Genomic DNA, 17,975 nt, shown 5'->3' with positions numbered 1-17,975 from the left:
TACTGTATATTTAGCCATTCGATTGTACTGCTGATGGATGAATGAAACAGGATGGGGATTAAATCTGTCCTATATTGTAATGATGTAACACAAATTACATATTGCACATATGATAAGGCCATGTTGGGACCATGCACTTTATTTTTTTATCTGAAAACTCATGGACAGGCTCATTTACATTGCTAACTGTATATTTAATAAACATATCCACTTTTTCTAAAATAAAAGTGTCCCTGTAAAGGTGCCTCTGCATTTATTCTGACACTTCTTTTATCCTTAAACGTGTAATCTGGAAGCAATTTAAGATAACTGCAAAATAATCCACTATGAATCTAATGTCGGATCAAAGTCAAATCAATTAAGTTCTACCAACCCTACTTATCGTATTGTTTTACCAGTGGCATTAGTTACAATCAAGCCATATCTTTTGCAACTGTTCAACTGCTGACACCTGTTGGCCAAGAAACGCCAAATCAACCTTGTACTGTACAAAGAGATCCATCCATCCATCCATTAATTTTCCAAACCAAAAGAGAGCAATGTCAAATAATCTGATCCAGTAATACTATTCTGTTAAGAGATTGTTGCCCAATTTTACCAATATTTGGGTGCTTACTGCATTCATTATTGGACACTGATTCTTCTAGATTCTGCCATTGGAAAAAAAATGTAAGCGTCTCTTAAAGAAAACAAGCAATAAGTAAATTTTCATGACCCTTTTAGTACAAAATTAAACTGGTTTTACATGCATGATCATCATGTACATTGCCATCCTCCGTTGCAATAAACAAAGAATGTTTATGTTGCTAAACCCTGATTAAAATACAGCAGACAACATTTGGTAAAATGATCAAATTGGTGGTTGAGAAAATCACAGTGAATCAACATGACCATCTTAAACCTTTTCCTTGAATCTGCGTTAGGAAATCTTTACCCCTCGAGCAAAATTCTTGATGCCATGGTTTTCTATTATAACAGCAATAGCTAAAAATCTATGTGTAAAATTATATAAAAATTGTACAATTCCTCAGAGTCGTCGTTTCATGATAAAAACATTTCCAGTCAACTGTCATCAAGTCTGCTCATGGCTAGTTGCTTTACACAATGTTCCTTCCTGAGGTGCTGTATGGTTGTGTGGTGGAGGGGTGGGAGGAGTTTAATTTCAGGGAGGAGAAGCCTGAACCGCTCCGTCTGTGTCTGTCCAAGCCCCGGTGGAATGAATGAGGGCTGCAGCGACGAGTTTCGAGTCCTACATAGGTGCTGACCTGAGACGGACTCAGACTGAGCCTATGACTCTGAGCTCTGGACTCATACTCTACTACTGATGTCTTCTTGTAGCTAAGAGAGAGACAGAGAAATATATTTTTAGAGTGTCATGGGAAGGCTAAGAAAGATGAAGAACTCTGTTTCAAAACCTTCTAAGCACAACATGGGCAACCACCCTCCAAGACCTAACTGTAACTTATGATACTCCATTCCTAACCAAAATGGAGCATCATAAGTTACAGTATTTGAATTAGGTTTAATCATGTGACGTGCACAGTTGTTTCCAATCCACTTTTTTTAATTGGGAAGTAAGCTATTCCCTGTGAACGTGCAAGACTTAGGCCCTATGATTCATTAGCCACTATAAGTAAATAACTAGAAGAATAATGACGCGTAAACAGTAAAACTGTTGTAACAGTGTTACAGCCCAGTGTGTGACTACTAAATTAAAATGTGATAAATACCAGTTTGCAACATCAACCAGCACAACAAGCTAAAATAACTAAGCAGTGGACACTTGAAGTCTTGAACACTCTGCACTCACTTTTACATTAAAAAGAAGGTGGAAAAAGTCAGTGTTAACATGTTGCTAAGCTAACAACTCATGTAATCTATCTTGACTGATTGTGTGTCCATTACTATATATTTATTGGATTGTGCACTGCAGATGAACTATCTTCTATTACAATGGTGTAACACATATTCAAGTTTAAAATGGCTGTGCTCGCTTTTATATTAAATATAAGGTGAAAAAAAGACTTGTGTTAGCATGCTGCTAAGCTAACAACTCATGCCAAAAAAATCACAACTCATAAAGAAGTCATATTAAATAATAATTTTGAATAAAAACAGATGTTAATTTAGATGTTATTACATTAAGCACATTTTAGGTGACCTAACAGAACATTTATATTTAGTGCAGCTTGTAAGGAAGTATTATTTCCTTCCCGCTGTTTGAAACCGCCATTGTGTAAGGACTTCTATGATGTCTAAAAGGCCTAAATGGGCAATTCTCTTGGATTTGGAACAGGGCTATAAAGTGTTCAGTGATGCATGCAGGTAGAATGCGAAGACTTCATCTCAGTGTAGGGTAGTGTGCACTCACAGTCGCAGCAGCAGAGAGGAGAGCACAACAGAGACAGATGAAGCTGCCATCGCAGCAGAGCCCATCCACGGCTGCAGAACCAGCCCAACCGGCATGAACACACCTGAAAATCAGACTCAAACCAATAAACCACATCCATCTATTACAGAATGCACACAGTACTTGCTAATGTAAAAACAGTATGGTTGCTTCTGTTTACCTGCTGCGATAGGGATGCCAAGCAAGTTATAAATGAGAGCAAACACAAAGTTTATCCGGATTCTCTGCACTGTCTTTTTAGACAGCTCGATACTGGCCACCACATCCATCAAATCATTCTACATCAACAAAAACACATAATGAAGAGCTGAACATTTTAATTTCTGTTATTTTATAGAATCTCACCTTTGTTTCCTGATAAATAAATTGACTCACCCGTATTAGGACAATATCTGCTGCTTCAATGGCAACATCCGTGCCCGTTCCTATGGCTATGCCCAGATCAGCATGGGCAAGAGCAGGCGAATCATTGACCCCATCGCCCACCATCGCAACTTTCAGGCCTTGTTCCTGCAATTCCTGGACTTTCGCCACTTTATGGGAGGGCAAGACTTCCGCAAACACCTTGCTGATGCCCACCTGTATGAAGAAACAGTGTACCCAGATTTAAATACTAACGGACGTTAAGCGCGAATACAAAAGCACAAAATGCAAATTGGATGTCAGAAATGTGGCTTTTCCATGAGTGAAATTTTGTTCATAGAGAAGTTAGTTTCAAACCAAGCAGGTCTGACCAACTTGAACACGAGAGAAATCTGTTTTGGGAAATTTTTTGCCTTCATGTGAAAGTTCACAGATACCTACTAGAATGACTGGATTTCACCCACGAACTAAACCTTTAAAATGACAGCACCTTAATGAACATACTTTAATATTCTGCACTGTGCTGCTTATGGGGGAATAAGCATACTGTGAATGTACAGTGCTCTCTCCCACCTTCAATACCACGACTGAGGTGCCCTTGAGCAAGGCACCGAACCCCCAACTGCTCCCCGGGCGCCGCAACAAAAAAATGGCTGTCCACTGCTCCGGGTGTGTGCTCACGGTGTGTGTGTGTGTGTGTGTGTGTGTGTGTGTGTGTGTGTGTGTGTTCACTGCTGTGTGTGTGCACTTTGGATAAATGCAGAGCACTAATTCCGAGTATAATTCACCATACTTGGCCACATGTCACTTTCACTTTCTGGGCTCACCTGCTTGTCTGTACATATTAGTTATGTTTTAACCTGGCTACTGTTGTAAAATGTTGAGAGATTCAATTAAAATAAATAAAAAATAAATAAAATAAGATAAAAAAGAAAAAAGACTGCAAGTGGAGATAAATGCAGAGCACTAATTCTGAGTATGGGTCACCATACTTGGCCACAAGTCACTTTCACTTCACTTCACTTAAGTTGAAATCTAGCATGTGATATTTGCCATTATTTTGTGTTATTATATGATGCATTTTGCAAGATGCATTTTGGTACTAGGAAAAATGCAAATGTGCATGTATGTATATGCACCTGTGTGGCGATGGCCCGGGCTGTGCGTCTGTTGTCTCCAGTGATCATGAAGACCTCTATTCCCATACTGCTCAGGGTGTGAACAGCTAGAGCCGACTCTTCCTTCACTGTGTCTGCTACAGCTAACATAGCACACGGCACACCTGCACCTGAGAGACAGAGAGACAGAGAACTGGGAAGATAAATAGTGATCTTGATCTTTTGAAACAAAAAGCTTGAAATAATCAAAAGTTTGACTAATAATAACAAAACTAAAATATGACATTATACTAACATTATAATGTATGTGGACCTCAGGGGACAAATGCATGATACTACCTTTTTAAAGTTAGATACACAGTTAGATACACTTTTGATATATAGCCTTTTAGACAAAACATAATGTACTATCGATGGCCACAAGTATGGCCGTCTGTCCTTTAGTCTCATGGCTGCTCATGGCATCATCCACATCAGCTGTGACCTCCAAACCGTTCCTCATCATCCACTGTCTATTCCCGATCAAAACAGAGTACGAAGGGCTATCTGGAAAAACCCATATACATATATCTGTACTGTAAATCTGTCTTCATACATAAAGAGTTTAATTCATTCAAGGAAATTTGAGACACATTCACATGAAAATAAATAAAGGGGACATATAATGGAAAAAAATATTTTCCTTGCTCTTTTGAAATAAATTAAGAAAACATGCCTGTAGATCTTCTCTAACATTCACAACATAAAGCTTTATGCTTTAAAACTACATAAACTCTGTTATGTTAATATTACATATATTACCAGTCAAAAGTTGTAAAAGTTTTTGAAAGAAGTCTCTTATGCTCACCAAAGCTGCATTTATTTGACCAAAAATACAGTATAAATTGTAATATTGTGAAATATTATTACAATTTAAAAGAAATGTTTTCAGTTTTAATATATTTTAAAATGTAATTTATTCCTGTAATGCAAAGCTGAATTTTCAGCATCATTGCTCTAATCAGGTTTCTGAAGGATCATGTGACACTGAAGCCTGGAATAATGGCTGCTGAAAATTCAGTTTTACCATCACAGGAATAAATTACATTTTAACATGTATTAAAATAGAAAACTAATATTTTAATATTTTAAATTGTAATAATATTTTATAATATCACTTTTTTTATTGTATTTTTCATCACATAAATACAGTCTTAGTAGCATACAAACCAATATTAATTTATGGAATTATTACTTTTATATAAAATATGTGAAAAAATCAAATGCTACCAAACATTAGAAAAGGCTATGAAAATACATCAAGTAATAAACAAAACGCACACTAGGAGGCAGCAAAAACACATTTACCTTACCTGACCCTGAATTTGTCTCTGTGTCTGCCACCAGGCTGCTCTCATCTGTGGTGGCTCCTTGGAGGGTGACAAGAAGTGGTGTTTGCTTTGCTGCGGATGTGTTTGTTTCTTGTGTCTTTGGGCTGTCCTGCAGCAGATCCTCAATGTTGGAGACTTTACAGCTGATTCCACAGCCTGGAACAGCCTGGAAGTCATGGCAGTAGCCCAGAGTTTCTGTTCCCAGCTCCTACAGAGAAACAACCGGATTTAGAAACCTCCTTTAACACCTAAGAGCAGTTTTATTTATAAAAACAGATGGTTTAATCAGAAGTGGATAGAAACAGGCTTTCCTGGATCTCAGGGACATTTGTATGAATGGCACATAATGCCCAGAGGCTGCATCATACAAAACTGTACTGAAGTTTCAAAGTTTGTTGTGTCTGCTACTTTTCCCAAACCTCTTTGCAGTGTTTGGCGACAGCCATGCCTAGCGGGTGTTCACTGCTGGCCTCAGCGGTGCCCACCACAGCCAGAACCTTCCGAAGAGGAAGCCTTGCTCGGTCCCAAAGGACCAGTACTCTGGTCACCTGCGGCACACCATTAGTGATGGTGCCCGTCTTATCAAACATAACAGCCCCAACCTGCAGGAACAGCAGGGAAGAGAGTCAAATTTTAACAGACTATCCAGTAAATCCTAAAAGAATCTGAACATTTTTGAGCATTTCTGAGCTGTATTTATGACTGCAGCCTATCACTCTGTATATGAATACAGATAATATACAGTTTTGGCCATAAAATAATAGAATACAGAATTTTATAAAATAATATATACAGTGGCATGCAAAAGTTTGGGAACCCCTTGCAGAATCTGTGAAACAAAATAAGAGAGTTCATACAAAATGCATGTTATTTTTTATTTAGTACTGCCCTGAATAAGATATTTTACATAAAAGATTATTACATTTAGTCCACAAGAAAAAAAAATGGATGAAATTATTAAAATAACCCCATTCAAAAGTTTGGGAACCCTTGGTTCTTAATACTGTGTGGTTACCTGGATGATCCACGACTGTTTTTGTTTGTTTTTTTGTGATGGTTGTTCATGAGTCCCTTGTTTGTTCTGAACAGTTAAACTGAGCACTGTTCTTCAGAAAAAAATCCTCCAGGTCCTGCAGATTCTTCAGTTTTCCAGCATCTTTTGCATATCTGAACCCTTTCCAGCAGTGACTGTATGATTTTGAGATCCATCTTTTCACACTGAGGACAATTGAGGGACTTTTAAACTAGGGGAACTATTAAAAAAGGTTCAAACATTCACTGATTCACTTTGGAAGCAACAGAAGATACTTGCATGTTTCCTGGAAGACAAATTAAGTACAATTTACCTTGATCTTCAAATTCAAAAAGTTTCAAAAGTTCAAACATTCACTGATGCTCCAGAAGGAAACATGATGCATTAAAAAAGGTTCAAACATTCACTGATGCTCCAGAAGGAACCACGACGCATTAAGAGCCGGGGGTGAAAACTTTTGAATTTGAAGATCAAGGTAAATTGTACTTAATTTGTCTTCCAGGAAACATGCAAGTATCTTCTGTTGCTTCCGAAGGGCAGTACTAAATGGAAAAAAAATGATATTGATATTTGATATTTCAACAAAATGAAAAAAATTTGGACATCTTCATCCTGTTCAAAAGTCAAATTTTTCTGAAGAGCAGTGCTCAGTTTAACTGTCGTGGATCATCCGTACATTTTGTCCTCGGTGTGAAAAGATGGATCTCAAAATCATACAGTCACGGCTGGAAAGGGTTCAAATACGCAAAAGATACTGGAAAACTGAAGGATCTGGAGGATTTTTCTGAAGAACAGTGCTCAGTTAAACTGTTCAGAACAAACAAGGGACTCATGAACAACCATCACAAAAAAAAAAAAAAAAACAGTAGTGGATCATCCAGTTAACTACACACAGTATTAAGAACCAAGGGTTCCCAAACTTTTGAATGGGGTTATTTTAATAATTTCAGCTATTGTTTTTTCTTGTGGACTAAATGTAATCATATTTTATGTAAAATATCTTATTCAGGACAGTACTAAATAAAAAATAACATGCATTTTGTATGACCTCTCTTATTTTGTTAACATTATTCATATTTTCACAGATTCGGCAAGGGGTTCCCAAACTTTCGCATACCACTGTATATACTGTATATATACACTGTATATTATATTATTATTATATTTTATTAAATATATTTAATAAACAAGAAATTGATATTAACAAGAATATATATATATATATATATATATATACTACACACACACACATGGTATTATAAATGATCAGTGTAGAGATAATGTATATTGCTGAATTTTTATATACCATAAAAAAACATTTTCGTTGCTTGAAATTAGAAATGTTGACTGAAATAAAATAAAATAATATTTTTATATTCAGTCATTTGCCAAGACAAAATTTCTTATTTTAATTAACTTGATGTATAAAAATATTAATAACTAATACAAAATTACACAACAAAATTACTAAAACTAAACTAATTAACTAAAATTAAAATTAAAACAGAAAATATAAAATTTGATTCCAAAAATAAATAAAAACTATAATAGTATCTCAGTGATACTAAAATTACACTGGACACGTCAGGTTAAAAGTTTGTGGTTTAGTAGTAAGAAGGATTTTTAATGTTTCAGATTTTTGAAAGAAGTCTCCTGTGCTCATCAAGGCTGCATTTATATGATCAAAACAGTAAAAATAACAAAAAAAAACAGAAATATTGTGAAATAAAATTAAATTAAATTATAATTTTAAATTAAATTTAAATTAAATTAAAAAAATTACTTTTCTATTGTAATATATTTTAAGCTTTTCAGCATCATTACTCCAGTCTTCGGTACCAAATGATCCTTCAGAAATCATTCTAGCATGCTGATATCAAAGAAAAAGTTATTCTTATTATCCACTTCAAAAGTTACTACATTTTTGGTGGAAACCATTCTGAAATTTACTAGGATCTTCTGATAAATAGAACAGCATTTATTCGAAAATTAACTTTTTTTAATAACAATGTAAAAATGTTTACTGTAACTTTTGATCAATTTAATGCATCCTTGTTGAATAAAAGTATCAATTTCTTAAAAAAAAAAAACTTTGACAGGTAGTGTGTATACAGTAGATGCACAATAAATAAATACCCAGCAAAATTCCTACAGATACCACTGCAACTGCGATGTCAGCCTAATAAATACAGACTTAAAAGAAGGACTTATGGTTGAGCATTGCCTTGTGGGCCATCTCCAGAGGTTCTCCTCCCTTTATGAGAATGCCATTCTGAGCGCCCACCCCTGTGCCCACCATAACAGCAGTGGGGGTTGCCAGACCTAGAGAGCAGGGGCACGCAATGGACAGAACCGTGATGGAGGCCTGGAAGGCAAAGCGAACGATCACCTCTGTTCGGGGGATGTTTTGATTGAAACCCTGTGGAGATCACACTAAGGTTTGAGATGTTTCTTGTTTTTTTCCTCACACACAGATCTGTCTGTAATGAAGGCATTTACACACGGTTCATGAATTACTGTAACTCACGGGGAAATACTTTGCCACGACATCAAAGTCCAGAAAGCCAACGATGAGCCATGCGACCACTGTGAGCACGGAGATCACCACTATAAACGGAACAAAATAGCCACTCAGTTTGTCAGCTAACTGTTGAATCGGTGCCTATCAAGAGAAGAGGACAGTAACATCACAACATGTTTTTTTAATCAAAAACTAAAGGAGAAACATGAATATGTACAAAATTAGTGTTGTCAAAGTTCACATGTGACTAGATGTTATTGATTACATGTTTCTTTCTCTTCGGTCCTCACAAATTTCCAAAACAAAAAATTATACATAAGGCCATAGCTATGCATATTGTATAAGCTATGTAAAACGAGCACCCATAACAAATAATTATAGCATGCATGCATGTCCAAAAAAATATATTGTGATTATTTTGTCATATATACAATTTTAACTGCAATATGACATTTATTTCATAAGACACAACGAACAAAGACTCTATCGCTAATGGAAATACTTCATTTTAAAGGAACAGTTTACCCAAAAATTAAAATTTGCTGAGAAAATTAGGTTTCAAATAGCTGATAAAAACATCACAATAATCCACCTGTCCATCATTTAATGTCTGCGTGTTTGTAATGTTTGTATGGACTCGTATTTAGCCAGAACTGACCGTTTAAAGTTACTTGATGGATTTATTACATACACGTAGATTTTCACTTGTAAGTGATGTAATGCTAAATTTCTCCAACTCTAATCCAATGAATAAAGAATAATCTACCTCATCTCCATCTTGGATGGCCTGAGGGTGAGTAAATTTTCATGTCTGGGTGAAATATTCCTTTAAGGGTTTTCACACTGAGCTCACTCTTTAGTACAAGAACCAACTAACACTAAGTTACAGTACAAATATTTATGTCTTAAATTCTTCTTAAAGGGATAGTTCACCCAAAAATGAAAATTACCCCATGATTGACTCACCCTCAAGGCATCCTTGGTGTATATGACTTTCTTCTTTCAGACGAAATACAATCGCAGTTATATAAAAAAATGTCCTGGCTCTTCCAAGCTTTATAATGGCAATGAATGGTGGGCGAGATTTTGAAGCCCAAAAAGTGTGTCCATCCATCATAAAAAAGTGCTCCACACGGCTCCGGGGGGTTAATAAAGGCCTTTTGAAGTGAAGCAATGCGTTTGTGTAGCATTGCTTACATTATAAGCTGCATGTGTGTAAATGAACACAGTACAGCTCTTCACTCTGAAACGCTTAGCAAAACTGACTATATACTTCTTTAATTAAATCTCAGCCTTTGATTTGACAACCACAATTTGAAAAGAAGACACATTTTTTATTTGAATGTTACATTCAGTATAATTAATTATTAGCTTTTCATCAACCCACGAACCCCCTGCAGTTCCCTCACTAACCCCCGTTTGGAAAACCCAGCTCTAAAAGGTTTGTTTGTTCATATGTGTGTGTTTTATGTTTGTGCACGAGTTACCTTTGATGTCTGGGCCTCTTCCACTAGCTTGACTATCTGGCTGAGCGTGGTCTCTGCCCCTACATGTGTGGCTTCCACTAGCAGAGCTCCATGAGCGTTAATAGAGCCTGCAATCACACAACTGCTTGGTTTCTTAATGACCGGCATTGGCTCCCCTGGAATGACAAATAGACTTTCAGTTAGGATTTCAGATTCGTATCTATCAGGCAGCTTTGGACCTTTGAGCCAATATAATGCCAGTGTAACTAATAAACATGATAGATCACTAGGAAAAAGCAGAACAACCAAAAGAGGAGGTGAAGCCAGAAACCAAAAATCATACTTTGAAATGGAGCAGACAAAACATTCACTTTATATGAAAAATAAACTTTTCAACAAAGGTGATTTTTGTCATTTTTACTCCTTTCTGCTATTCCAGCTTAATATGCACACTGCACCTTTAAATGAAAACCAACATGATGTTCTCCTTTTCAGAGCAAATCAATGGGAAAACCCACAAAGTATGCACTATGACACTGTTTACAAATGTAGACAAATGTAATATCCTAAACCACACAAACCCCCGCTGACCGAGTCTTACCAGTGATAAGGGACTCATCTGCCATAGACGTGCCTTCAATGACCTTCCCGTCAACAGGGAACTTTCCCCCTGGTGCCACCTTTACTACGTCGCCTCTCTGCACCAGCTCCACAGAAACCTGCTCTTCTCTGACACATGACAGCAAATTGACAGATTAGTCTTAGATAAGTCTCATGCAACAAAGAAAACACATCAATCAACACCATTCAGTATTCTGAGGTTCTACTAGATCTAATGTAATTTATGCCAAGGGCGCTAAATCCTGCTCCTTGGACAGCCGAACTCTGTTCCAGAGTACACATCCATTCATACTGCTAGCTATTCAAATGAACCACCAACAGCAGTGCTGTTGCACTAATTCAGTTTATTCCGTATTTTTGTTGCTTTTTGCCCTCTTAATAAATATTTGTAAATGATGAAGTAATTTTATTGTAGTATTTATTTATTACTAGTATTTATTATAATATATATATTATATTGCATATACTCAAGTCAGTTTTATTTGTGGATGTTGTTTTAAAGCAGCTTTACAAAATATAGTGCAGTAAAAAGTCTCAAATTCTGTAAATTCTGTCATTTATAACAATTAATAAAATATCAATAAAATATGCACTACTGTTCAAACGTTTTCAGTAAGAATTTTTTTTGAATTATATTTTTATTCAGCAAGGACACGTTTGATTGATCAAAAGTGACAGTAAAGAACATCGCTAAATAATTCAAATGAAAGTTTCTTGAGCAAAATATCAGCATATTAGTATAAGTTATTGTAATTTGTTATAATATTTCACAATATTACTGTTTTTTTGCTAATTTTTGCAAATAAATGCAGCCTAGGTGAAAAGAGACTTCTTTCAAAAATATTAAAAAATCTTAACTTTGTGTTATACTAGTGTAATTTATATTTACAATTTATAAATGTAAATGTTTATATTACAAATAAAATACATTTTGAATCTGTTTTAAAATGCTTAATATTGTTTTGATAATAATTAAAGGTGCTGTAAGGAAATTTTTTTTTTTTTTTTTTTTGAATATTGCACATAAAATTTCCCTACTGCCTGGCAGATGTCATTGAAATAAGTGTCCTGGGAAATCATAGCTGTCTCTGTGACAGCCATCTGTAAACGGAAAAAAAGGAGTCGGAGAAGCAATGCTTATTTTTGTCAGAAATGCTCTCTGCCTGTCAATCATTTTGTGTGTTCGGGCTTGCTGGCATGTCCTTGGAGGATGTGGTTTTGGAGAAAGAAACTTGTCACAGGAGTCAAGGTGTTCATTTTGATAACACTACATTTGATACATATAAATAAGAAGGCTAATATCAAAATATCATGAAGTTAAAAATGGAACATCATGTCAAAGAATATCTAATTATTAGTTCACTAATGAGCTTATTGAGCATCCCTGAAAAATACTCAAACTGCTAGTTTCTAGCTAACAGCTCACATAATGACTTCTGTATAGAGTGAAGTGAACCTGATGATGGTGTTGTTTCTGCCCAGGGACACTACAGTGGCATCTGTGGCCTGAAGTGACATGAGTTTAGCCAGAGCCTCAGACGTTTTACTCTGCAAGGACAACATAACAGAAAAAAAAAATAAAAAATCAAGTTTTGCTCATCCAGGCAAGACCGATGCTCAAATGGCACGCGCACAGACACAGTCCGGAATATGACCACCTGTTTTTGTTCACAATGACTGCTGCATCATTATTTGAATTCACTGTTTGTTGCCGGTTTGTTATAGTGGTATAATCTACTTCAGATAAACACCCCCCTAAATGACATATATACAAAAATGGTACAAAAGCTGCCATTGGGTAGTACCCTTTCAAAAGGTACTGCACTTTAGCTACTAATAATTACATAAGCTACTAATTATTACATAATTGTTATTTGGTATTAAATAAGCATTTTCTGATAGAATGAATATGTTGGCAGCAAAAATTGCATATAAACAGCACTCAAAAACCTCAGTGTGCAGGCTAGTGCGGCGATACATGGCCTTATCAGCTTGCTATAAATTAGACTGTATGGGAAATATCAAGATAAGTGGATATTAAAATATGGATGTGGTTCATTCTTATGGTAACATCTAAATTAACTGGATTTATTCTAATCACTTTAATTAATATGACTGATGCAAAATACGTTAGGATTACCAATCTATAATAGATTACATTAGGTTAACCTAACTCCTGGTTAATATCTCAAAATACATATTTACTGTACCATTAAGGTATTAGGCTCATACACCATGATGTTTCCTAATTTTATGTAAACTAATTATTAAAAAATGCTTCAAACATTACCCAAGCTGCCTCTCAGTTATTATAACACATTAACTATGGCCAGAAACAGCATTTTGTCATTGTCTTGATAAGCTAATAATAGAGAGACTGATCATTTGACTGCATATTTCAATTGTAAATATGTTTGACTGTATATTTGAGAGTTTTTTGATGTTTCTTTACCTTAGCAACATGCTCCAACCAGCGTCCTAGAGCAATGAACACAAAAAGCATTGGAGGAGTGTCAAAAAAAGTCAGGGGACTCTGTTTGGCTCCTTCAATCATAGCTACAATCAGCAATATGAATGAATAGACATATGCAATGGTGGTCGCCAAGACGATGAGCACGTCCATGTTGGCTACGCCATGTCTTAGCGAACGGTATGCTTGTATGTAGAAGTAACGGCCACCTAGAAACTGAATGGGAATAAAGGAGAATCAGAAAAAGAGAGAAATACTATATTATTGTTTTTGTCAGTTGTCATTCAAACTATTATGCATGATCACAAAAATGTGACAGAGTAAAATATTATTAATATAAAAAGTAAATATTAAAATCAGTAATGGCCACTAAACCTGAATCAATTGCGGACTCATTCCGGAATTAAACTATTGAGTCATTAAATAATTTCCTCAACCAATATGCTACAAAGCTTTGTATAAAGAAAAAAAAAGAAAAGAAACTGCCAATATTGTGTTTATTGTTTATTTAATTGCTGTATTAAAGCACATTTATAATTCTATTTCAAATAAATGCTCTTCTTTTGAACTTTCTATTCATCAAAGAATCCTGAAAAAAAGAAAGAATCAAAAAGATTAAGCAGCACAACTGTTTTTAGCATTGATAATAATAAGAAATATTTCTTAAGCACCAAATCAGCATATTAGAATGATTTCTGAAATATCATATAACACTGAAGACTGGAGTAATGATGCTGAAAATTCAGCTTTGCCATCACAGGAATAAATAATAAAAAAAAAAACACATACTGTAATGCACATTGTAGTCTAGAAGAAATACTGTTGAAAATTTTGCATAAGAACCTTCTATGCCCACATAAAAAGAGTCAATTATTAATGAATGAGACCTAACGATCATCTATAACCTGCAGTGGAAATACCTGAACAGGTGTGCAGAGCAGGAAGAAGGCCAAGTTAATGATGGAGAGACCAGGTAGGATGTTCTGGTCCACAGGCATGGAACCACCATGTTCCTTGTGTTGACTGTCCATCACCATCATGTAGATCATCAGACCCATCACTGGGATCCCAAACACCAGGCTGAACAGAAACGAATGCTTCCATCTGTAGGTATACAGTTTACACTTATATATGTATATATAGCAATACATAAACTTACACTCTCTCTGACACACACACACACACAGAAGTAAATGAGCTTAAATTTGAAAAAGATACTTGCTGCCGAATTTCCTCTTGGTGGTCCAGTGTGTTGTTCAATCCCTCATTTTTTATTAAAGACACACCAAAACCCAAACCCTAGAGAATAGAGAGAGAATAGACAAATGGAATGAGAGAATAAGAATAACAACAATACAACAATGAAATAACATTAACATTAAATCCTAATTAAACCTCATCCTTCTTAACAATATAAATATAATTTTACCTCAATAATTCGGACGATATCTCTAGAGCCTACCAAATCCGAGTCAAACTTCACATGAGCTTTGTTTGTCGCTAAAGCAACAGAGGCTTCCAGTATTCCTTTTGTCCTCAGAAGTTTGCTTTCGATGTTATGGACACAGGAAGCACATGTCATACCTGTGACCTAATAAAATACAGGTGCCAAGACTGAAATCCACAAGACTGAAACAAGCTCAGAACCTATAAACTGTTTACATCAAACCATTCTTTTGTTGAATTCTACATTAGGCCTTTTATAAGGATTTCCATTTCATCTCTCTTCCCGCTGGTTCATATAAAAAAAGAGGACAAAGTGAAGTTTTTTGTACAATATATAAAAATGTATTGCCTTATGTAGAGATCATGTATCCTCTAAAAACAGGCACTTTTCAATCCAAGCAGTGATTTTTTTTTTTTTTTACTTTTCAAAAATAGCAAATTGTTGAACACAGTTACTGGTGAAAGAGAATCAGTCATGCGATTTGGCAGATATAAAAGGGAGGGAAAAAAACATAGACTTCCATACACTTAAACTTTAGTTTTAACTTTTGTGTTATTGTTTAATTATATTATTATGAATACTATTAACATGTTATGATGATGTTAATATTTATTGTCTAAATTTATATCATCACAACTTCATTACTGCCACAAAGTATCATTACCACCACATTGTAAAAAAAAAAATCTAAATCAAAAAAATCAAACAACCAGTGTAAAAAAAAAAAGATATTTTATGGGAAATCTCTTCCTTAATAAATTTAAAATAATGTAATATTTCAAAAATAATATTAAAAGTCATATTTAAAAATCAATGCAATATATATAATAAATAACTAATCATGTGTTGGTAAATGTTTGAGAAAACATTAAATAAGTTATTAATTACAAAAAAATGACCAATATCAGTCATAAATACCAAAAAGGGAAGAAGAACATATCTCCTAATAAAATGCCTAAAGAGAAACAGAACATATTACCCAGAGGCGTCATGCCCATTCATAGTGAGGGGGCACCAAAAATAATGAGTGCATGACGCCCCTGATATTACCTAATGAAATACCTAAAAAAGAACACGATTTTTTTGGTTGTAGTTACAGAATCACCCACAAATGCACCCAGACACTCACAGAAATATCCAAGACGCCGTCCTGGACTGTACTCTCTTCCATCACTGAGGCACCAAACCCTAAACGAGAGATGAGCTGGACGATCTGTGGTGGGTCCAGAAGCCCTGGATCATACTTCACCTTTGCCTTCCCAGCCATCAGAGCGACTAATACTGATTTAATACCTAGACAAATATCAACACACATAAAAATCAAACCCCGGCTGTACTTGTCTTATATATATGACATTTGATTAAAAATGATTGATAGCAACAATAGTTTTAAAAAGTACTTAATCCTGAATGCCATTTTTACCTTTGTGTTTCAACAGATTTTTCTCAATATTGGTCACACAGGATGCACAGGTCATCCCTGTCACATGAACAAAACATTTGCGTGTCTCTCTGTCCTCTGAGCCACAGGGGTTGTCATTGGCAATTTCACTTGCTAAAGTTTTGGATGTGTGGCTTTGTTTCAGAGCACTTGACATTTGACTACTTGATGAAACTTCATAAATTCCAGAATCTTTGAAAGAGAGAAAAAATGTGTAAAAGAGAAAAAATTATGGAAGACATTCAATGCTTATACTGAACATAACTGATAAATGAAGTTATTTTTAAAGGGGTCATATGATGCGATTTCAATTTTTCAATTTCAATTCCTTTCTCTTTGAAGTGTTACAAGCTCTTGGTGCATAAAGAAGATCTGTAAAGTTGCAAAGACTAAAGTCTCAAATCCAAAGAGATATTCTTTACCCTCAGATTTTTGAGCCAAGTGGATTTTGAATGCAGCTTCCAAAAGACAAAAAATAGCCGAATAATATTTTGTATATTTGATACAATCACACCAGCGTGATTAAATCGTTCAGCGCGTCATATCATCAGCTGCTAAATTCAAATCTGCATTCGCTGGCTGGAGCTGAGCCAGATACAGACACGTTTTTACAGTACTGCGCATTATAACCAATCACACACGATTCTGTTAAGCTTATGAATGCAATGGCCAATCAGAGGTGTTCCGATGAGTCATCGCTAAAATGCCAGTGTTTTGTTCACTCGCTCGCTGACCGAATACCTCTTTCTGGCGAATTCTCTCATTAGAAACAACAAAGTGCAGATGTGTGTATAAATAAGTAAGATATTTATTTCACAGTGTAAACAGCTTCAGTGATTTTAATGGTAGTTTTTTAGAGTGCTTGAACTCTAAGCTGTCAGTGAAAATGTTCTTTGATAGGCTAATGTAAATGTTCTTTGCTCTCTTTCTGTATGAAAGTGTTATGATAAGTAGCCTAATTTACAATATTTTTATTCACATTAACTTTCAATGTTAAATTCACATTAAATATAAAGTCAGTCATATTAAAACTATGTTATGGCATGACACCCATATCTGTCAGCCTACTTAAGTAAACAGGTTTTTATGCATAGTTAATAGACTTATTAGGCTACTTTGACCATCGCTCTCTATAGATCAACTAACATAAGTGAGGAGGACGATATCCGCTTCGTCATGCCTGGAGCTGATCTGTGCTGGTCGCTGAGGAAATACATCAACTTCGCTCTGTCGATCGTCGGATCGGCTTTCACTGTGGACGAAGCGGAGTCCAGCCTGGGGTCGTCACATGTGGTTGCCACAAGACCACCGGCCGCGCCATTCTCAAGCCTGCCCGCCACCGCTCACTCTAGGCCGCCATGTGTTTCGTTGTGAAAGCGAGTAGCCTAACTTGCAATGTTTTTATTCACATTAACTTTCAATGTTAAATTCACATTAAATATAAAGTCAGTCATATTAAAACTATGTTATGGCATGACACCCATATCTGTCAGCCTACTTAAGTAAACAGGTTTTTATGCATAGTTAATAGACTTATTAGGCTACTTTGACCATCGCTCTCTATAGATCAACTAACATAAGTGAGAATCGAGATATTTCATGATATAGTTAATGCGTTTGGGAATGTTTTGAATAAAAAGGAAAAAAATAAAATAAAACGAGTGCTATTGCGGCTGCTGTGTGTCACATGACGACCCCCACTCCTGCCCCCCCAA

At 35.5% G+C, this 17,975-nt stretch overlaps 1 protein-coding gene across 2 annotated transcripts in view; it reads right to left on the bottom strand.

Annotated features, from left to right (window-relative positions):
* Positions 1-108: 108 nt before the first annotated feature.
* The window catches only part of LOC107660036 (copper-transporting ATPase 2-like), a 22,684-nt gene continuing 4,817 nt past the window's right edge, over positions 109-17,975 (bottom strand). The window contains exons 3-21 of one of the 2 annotated variants that reach the window (XM_016449192.1): positions 16,243-16,452; positions 15,949-16,112; positions 14,802-14,963; positions 14,595-14,671; positions 14,293-14,476; positions 13,355-13,588; positions 12,359-12,450; positions 10,883-11,010; positions 10,303-10,457; positions 8,822-8,956; positions 8,519-8,713; positions 5,681-5,863; positions 5,244-5,469; positions 4,300-4,437; positions 3,913-4,055; positions 2,786-2,989; positions 2,571-2,688; positions 2,372-2,474; positions 109-1,338 (exon numbers count right to left, since the gene is read on the bottom strand). In XM_016449192.1, the coding sequence (XP_016304678.1) occupies positions 1,098-1,338; positions 2,372-2,474; positions 2,571-2,688; positions 2,786-2,989; positions 3,913-4,055; positions 4,300-4,437; positions 5,244-5,469; positions 5,681-5,863; positions 8,519-8,713; positions 8,822-8,956; positions 10,303-10,457; positions 10,883-11,010; positions 12,359-12,450; positions 13,355-13,588; positions 14,293-14,476; positions 14,595-14,671; positions 14,802-14,963; positions 15,949-16,112; positions 16,243-16,452 (3,092 nt within the window). In that variant the 3' untranslated portion in view covers positions 109-1,097. The remainder of the gene's footprint in view (positions 1,339-2,371; positions 2,475-2,570; positions 2,689-2,785; positions 2,990-3,912; positions 4,056-4,299; positions 4,438-5,243; positions 5,470-5,680; positions 5,864-8,518; positions 8,714-8,821; positions 8,957-10,302; positions 10,458-10,882; positions 11,011-12,358; positions 12,451-13,354; positions 13,589-14,292; positions 14,477-14,594; positions 14,672-14,801; positions 14,964-15,948; positions 16,113-16,242; positions 16,453-17,975) is intronic. The other variant, XM_016449193.1, reaches the window with a different exon arrangement.

Source organism: Sinocyclocheilus anshuiensis, unplaced genomic scaffold (assembly GCF_001515605.1).
Source record: "Sinocyclocheilus anshuiensis isolate Anshui unplaced genomic scaffold, SAMN03320099.WGS_v1.1 scaffold55, whole genome shotgun sequence".
NCBI classification, from domain to species: Eukaryota; Metazoa; Chordata; class Actinopteri; order Cypriniformes; family Cyprinidae; genus Sinocyclocheilus; species Sinocyclocheilus anshuiensis.
Note: the sequence above shows the minus strand (reverse complement) of the source record. Positions and strands in the feature narration are given on the sequence as shown.